The sequence below is a fragment of the Cynoglossus semilaevis genome, chromosome 19, assembly GCF_000523025.1.
Source record: "Cynoglossus semilaevis isolate Cse_v1.0 chromosome 19, Cse_v1.0, whole genome shotgun sequence".
Lineage (NCBI taxonomy): Eukaryota > Metazoa > Chordata > Actinopteri > Pleuronectiformes > Cynoglossidae > Cynoglossus > Cynoglossus semilaevis.
The window spans coordinates 7,384,052-7,390,051 of NC_024325.1; the positions used below are offsets into that span (position 1 = coordinate 7,384,052).

The 6,000-nt window shown below is 44.0% G+C and overlaps 1 protein-coding gene and 1 long non-coding RNA gene across 2 annotated transcripts in view; one reads left to right on the forward strand and one right to left on the reverse strand.

Moving 5' to 3' along the window:
* LOC107990083 (uncharacterized) overlaps positions 1 to 4,853 on the reverse strand; it is a 20,979-nt gene extending 16,126 nt beyond the window's left edge. Inside the window, exons 1-4 of the long non-coding RNA XR_001761655.2 lie at positions 4,754 to 4,853; positions 4,482 to 4,604; positions 3,439 to 3,657; positions 599 to 669 (exon numbers count right to left, since the gene is read on the reverse strand). This is a non-coding gene — a long non-coding RNA (uncharacterized LOC107990083). The remainder of the gene's footprint in view (positions 1 to 598; positions 670 to 3,438; positions 3,658 to 4,481; positions 4,605 to 4,753) is intronic.
* ppm1e (protein phosphatase, Mg2+/Mn2+ dependent, 1E) overlaps positions 1 to 5,970 on the forward strand; it is a 22,582-nt gene extending 16,612 nt beyond the window's left edge. Inside the window, exons 3-8 of the mRNA XM_017041987.2 lie at positions 1,762 to 1,880; positions 3,029 to 3,228; positions 3,459 to 3,647; positions 4,491 to 4,634; positions 4,823 to 4,916; positions 4,997 to 5,970. Coding sequence (XP_016897476.1) covers positions 1,762 to 1,880; positions 3,029 to 3,228; positions 3,459 to 3,647; positions 4,491 to 4,634; positions 4,823 to 4,916; positions 4,997 to 5,931 — 1,681 coding nt within the window. The 3' untranslated portion in view covers positions 5,932 to 5,970. The remainder of the gene's footprint in view (positions 1 to 1,761; positions 1,881 to 3,028; positions 3,229 to 3,458; positions 3,648 to 4,490; positions 4,635 to 4,822; positions 4,917 to 4,996) is intronic.
* Positions 5,971 to 6,000: the final 30 nt, after the last annotated feature.

Below are 6,000 nucleotides of genomic sequence, written 5' to 3' on the forward strand. Positions count from 1 at the left end.
ATATAATTACTGCCTGTTAACATGGCGAGTCAGTCATGAATGAATGAAACAAGAACATTACATGCCAATAACATGAGGGACAGGGAGTCGAAGAGAAAGACAGTCATTCTGTGATGTAATAATTTGATTCATTAAATTCAAGCAATTACTTCTCAATTAGAACCGTTACATAATTTGTGCTCAGCGCTCCAAGAAGTAGAACGTGATCTTCCCGCGGCACAGCTACCTCATTTCCAAGGAGAGGTTTACGCTGGAGGTTTCTATGGTTACCGCCTTAAGGGGTCATCCTCTAACTACTCCACTTGCATGTAGCCCTTGACCTAGTTTTGCAGTAAAATCAAGGTCCTATACTTCATTTTCAGGTAATAAATGATATTTTTTCATGTTTGTACATTAGAGTTAGTGGACTGTTTGTATTTATAAAGTGTTATATAAAGTAGTATGCCATTGTAAACAGGAAGTAAAATCAAATGTGACTCAAAGAACAAGTGGAAGAACAATTCTGTCATAGATGCATGCGTTCAGGTGTCAGGACTCGGAGAAAATCAGTGTTTTGGAGCTAAATACCTGCTCGTATGGAGCTGCTATTTCTCTGTACCTGAGTGTCAGGGAGTCGGTGTGTGGAGGTGTCATCCTGGATCTTCTCCTGCCCCTCACAGCAGGATGGAACTGGAGGAGAGAAGAAAAGGGAACTCAAACAAAAGAAAACCGTGTTTTGCTGAAATGAGACACGCAGGTTAATTAGCAGGTCATCAACTCCTCCAACTAGGAGAAGCCAACTGAGCTGTGAAAAATAGGTCTTTCTTCTTTCTGAAAAGTGTTTGTCACAGTTGGAGAAAAGTGTGTCATAACGTCTGAATGTATTTTCTCTCATGTTCGGATGGTAATGAGTCGTTCCTTGAACTATTTCTGTGTAATATTCGTCACAAAGTTATTTGCAGTTTGTATGGTTGCCATGGAGATAATGAAAACGTTTCATTGTGTTTTAACTTCCTTTTCCTACTCTATGACATGAGGTGTGGAAGTGTGTGGTCATTTTTCTTCTTATGATCAATTATATTTAATTCATATACTGTAATAGTATTCATTTTCGTCTTCACACAGTACAAATGGAGGCTCGGACATTCACCACTAAATTCAGAAAAAAAACACAGTGTTAACACCATTTGACATGGGTTCATTTCAGTTTTATTTTTATCTTCATTTAAATGTGGTAGTATCCAGTAGTTGGGTTACCATGGTTACCTGCATCTGGGGTAGTCTAGTTATCTTTCAGTGACTCATGAACAGAAGGCCTTCTGTCCTTCAAATGACCCCTCCCACTCCTCCACCTACTTCTTCCTCTATGTCATCCTCTTCCTCCTCTTCATCTTTTTTTAGAGTCAAAGAGCTCTGAAATATCTGTCACTATCACTATCTTACATTTTGATGAAAGTTATTTTAATGCCCTTTCTAGCCTCACCAGGGCTATCGAACGTAAAAAAAAAATATATAAATATATATTTGTCGAGATTTAACTATAACTTAATGGTGAAGCCGATAAAAGCTTGCAAAAATGTTACAAACTAGGCTAGGGATGACTCAATGTTAACTCAGAAAATGTTAAAAGAAAGCAAAACGTAGCATTGGGAAAAATAAAACCGAAAGTATTTCAAATGTCACTATAATTTGTTTAATTCTCCTAACCAAATTTTTGTATGAGTTGTATTTCTGACATTTTTTATATTTGTCCTCTGTCTTTTTGGGGTTTTTTGGCTGCAGTAACTGCCCATGCTCCCTGGCTGCAGCCCTGGCCAGAGCCACAGCAGACAGTATCCTACAGACTGACCTCTCCATCCACCACCTCAACAGGAACACAGAAGATGGAGCTGACCCACCACGTGAGACACACACACACACACACACACACACACACAGAGGTTTAGGCAAATTAGGTCTCCCTCTTTCTCTCGCCCTCTCTTTCTCTAACATCATCCCCCTCCCACACACACACCATCAGCAAACCACCAGGGCTTTGTCCCAGTTCTCCCCAACACAGCTGCAATAAGTGGTATTTGACCACTAGAGGCTCCAACAGTATACATGAAATCTGTAAATCAAACAAAATGAAGCCAAAAAAACCCAACAATTACTGTTTGGATTACACTAAACTTACACACAGTTCTCAGATTTGTCCACACACCTGTGGAGGACAAAGACACAGATGAGACAAGGTTCTGCTGCATCACAGCTTTAAATGGTTTGAGGTCAAAGTGACTTTTTTTCCATATTACATTACATCAAAGTGTGGAGGTGACTGTGCGGAGGAACAATGGTCTGATTCAAAACTTTGATACAGGAGTTAGGACACAATTCAGAGCATCATGTCTGGAGGACAGGAGGCGATACACCTCACTTCCTGTGGGGGTGTTGTTTTTTTTTTTTTTTTATTGTAATGTTTTGTGGTACATTTGACGGTAACTCACACTTTGAGCAGACACGACTCAAACTGTTCCTCTCTTTGCTTTCTCACTATGTGCTTTCTGAAAAAAAAAAGTTGTGTAAAAATTGTGTTGTGTAACAGCTAGTCACATCCTACTGTTGTGTTGTTGTTTTTCTTCGTCAGGATTTTTGCAAGGTGTTATGGGTATTACTTGATGCCAGATGCAATGACAAGTCCAATCCATTTCCAACAGATCTGGCAGAGAAGTCAGTTCAGTTACCCTCAGTGTTCATGTCCTTTAAGAAGGTGGAGGGCGAGACAAAGAGAGGAAACTTTACTTTTATTTTATAAACTTAAATGCTGCCATATTTGGACGACCAGACAACAGAGGCAGTGTGGACTGTTGTACCTGATGATGGTTCTAGTTCAGTTTCAATGGAGGCTGGGATTCTAGTTCACGTCTGTTTTTTCTTTTTTAATTGTACAACATTGCCTTGGTATGGAAGTTTGTCAAGTAGATTTTAGATTTTAGTTTTACATTTTGTCAATTTGTAAATCCGTACTAATGGTATTGATAATAATATGTGAATGTACATGTTTGTGTAGAGATGGAGTCAGTGAAGCTGGCCCGGCTGGTGTTCAACAGACTCTTTGAGATGTGCTGCCTGTGGATGAAGGAGCTTCCCTTCCGTCGCCGTCCTCTGCCCTACTATGAAACCTCCATACACGCCATCAAGAACATGAGGCGCAAGATGGAGGACAAACATGTTATCATCCCTGACTTTAACACACTCTTCAACGTTCAGGTAGATCCCACAGCCTGCATTTAAGGAAGTGTAACCATGGATATAACAACAAATACATCAACAACAACAACTGACTGACTGTGTGGGAACATTTCCTGTTTTCTTGTCACATCATTTCCAAATTAAATACATAGTCTCACAAGGTTCTCTTGTTTACTAACCATCTGTCAACACTCAGAAATTGTATAGTTTAAAGAGGCGTTCACTGACTTCTAACTTGTCTGCCTCAGGACCAGGAAGAACAGGCTTTCTTTGCAGTATTCGATGGCCATGGTGGCGTGGATGCTGCCATCTATGCTTCCAATCACCTCCACGTTAACCTGGTTCATCAGGAAACATACAGCCACGATGTAGGCGACGCTCTGTGCAGAGCCTTCAAACAGACTGATGAGCGCTTTGTCAAGAAAGCATCCAGAGAGGTGACCGCGTCTGAAAAATACACATCCATTTATAATGTAGGAGTGATGCCAGGTTAACGGTGTTCAACAATAATCTGTGATGATGAACTCATACTCATGATACACATTATTCCAAACTGCTCCTGCCTCCATGGGAGGCTGAATGATACCCCAATAATTAGAGCACACTCTCCAGCCTCCTGTCTTAAATATGGAACCCACCCCCAACCCCCGGTCTGCCACAGACACTCTGCCCAACCTTCAGCTGACACTGAACAGCAAGTCAGCCACAAACTGATTCTCCAAAATTACAGCTTTAATTTATTCCACACTTTCCAACAACATCACTGTAAAAAAACAAAAAACAAAAACATCTTTCCCTCAGTTTCCTTTTTCTCTTCTAGTGCTTGGAGGTGAAATGGTGGTAAAATATAGAAAGCATTTTCCAGTTAAAATACGCAGATCTGCTGTATTGTGCCCCACTTTGCTTTTCTGAGTCCTTTATTGGTGTGCCAGAAATATCAAGTCCAAATATCTCCCCCACACTCATCTGTCCACATCCACAGCCCTCTGGTAATTCTCCTGCCCCGACACCATGACCTCTTTCCAGTTTGATGACTTTGAGACGACATCGTCTCGAAGACACTGTTTGTCATGTTCACTCTTTAAGAGGAAGCACATACTTCATTCTGCCTCGTCAATAACCGACCCCTTCAGTGTATTCACATATTTACAAAGTAGGCGAGTTCAAGGACCGTGTTGTCAGATTTTCTTCATCTGACAATAGCAGAAAATAATGACTCATTAACAACATTACACTGTGAATTGAGTAACTGAGGGAAAAAAAACACCTACATTTTGCAGAACCTGCGATGTGGCACAACAGGCGTAGTGACGTTCCTGCGGGGCCAGACGTTGCACGTAGCCTGGCTGGGAGACTCCCAGGTCATCCTGGTCAGGAGAGGTCAGGCTGTGGAACTGATGAAACCACATAAGCCAGACAGAGAGGTGAGAAAACCATGTCCACATTTATGCAGTATGACTCCAATGTTTTGCTACTATTTACTTTTCACAATCCAAAGCCAAAATGTTTCCACAGTGAATTAGACAGTCCAACAATTACTTACTGTTACAACCATGTGACCGTTATGGTTATAGACGGTGAATAATGCCACTCCCACTTTGTGCTTCTGCAGGACGAGAAACAGAGAATTGAGGCTCTTGGAGGATGTGTGATCTGGTTCGGCACATGGAGGGTTAACGGCAGCTTGTCTGTATCCAGAGCAATAGGTAAAAAAAAACATGACTTGATGTCTGATCAAAGTTGAAGCTGAGAGGAGACCAGACTAATGTGTTGCCCACGTTCACAGGAGACTCTGAGCACAAACCTTACATCTGCGGTGACGCAGACCGCACTATTGTCCACCTGGACGGCTCTGAAGACTACCTTATCCTGGCCTGTGATGGGTTCTGGGACACAGTGAGTCCAGATGAGGCAGTGCGGGTGGTCAGCGACCACCTCCTGGAGAACACTGGAGACACTACTATGGTAGCCCATAAGCTGGTGGCCTCTGCTCGTGATGCGGGCTCTAGTGATAATATCACTGTTGTAGTGGTCTTCTTGAGAGACCCTCGCTCTCCCCCACCTACCAGCACCGAGGACGAGGAGGAAGGTCATGTAGAAGAAGAAGTGGAGGAAGAGGAAATGGGTGAAGTAGAGGAGGAGGAGGAAGAGGAGGTGGAGGAGGAAGAAGAAACAGTCAGGGTTGAAAGAGATGGTGGTGATGGAGGCAGCACTGCGGACATTGGGGGGAAGGGTCGTGGTGGTTGGCCTCTGCAGCAGTGCTCAGCCCCCGCTGATCTTGGCTACGAAGACCGAACAGACTCGTTCACGGACAGAACCAGCCTCAGCCTGCTGGGACCGTCACTGGAGGGTCGCATCTCTTTGACCGCGGGCTCACCGTTGCCCTGCTCCACCTTTAGTTCCGACCTTTTCGCAGCCTCCCATGTCTACGGGAAGCCCCGCCCGCTGAGGCGCAGGTCCTGTATCCCTTTCCAGGAGTCTAGCATCTCTAGCTTTACGGACCCACTCTGGCCTCAAACGGCTATGTTGTTGGGCCAGCCAGTGAGGCCAAGCCGCAGGTTCGGCCACGGTAATCGCCAAAGGTCCAGAAGGTGGCCAGGGAGATCCAGTGAAATGCTAGGTCTCTTTCCATTAGGCCATTTGCAGTCCAACATGCAGCGTCACTCCAACCATAGGCCTGGAGTGGCAGTGCCTCAACTACCCCATGATGCCATCATCTGAAGAGGTGACCCCAAACACCCCCCCCCCCCCCTTTTTTTACACCCCACCCCCCTACCCCCGCGCCGCATC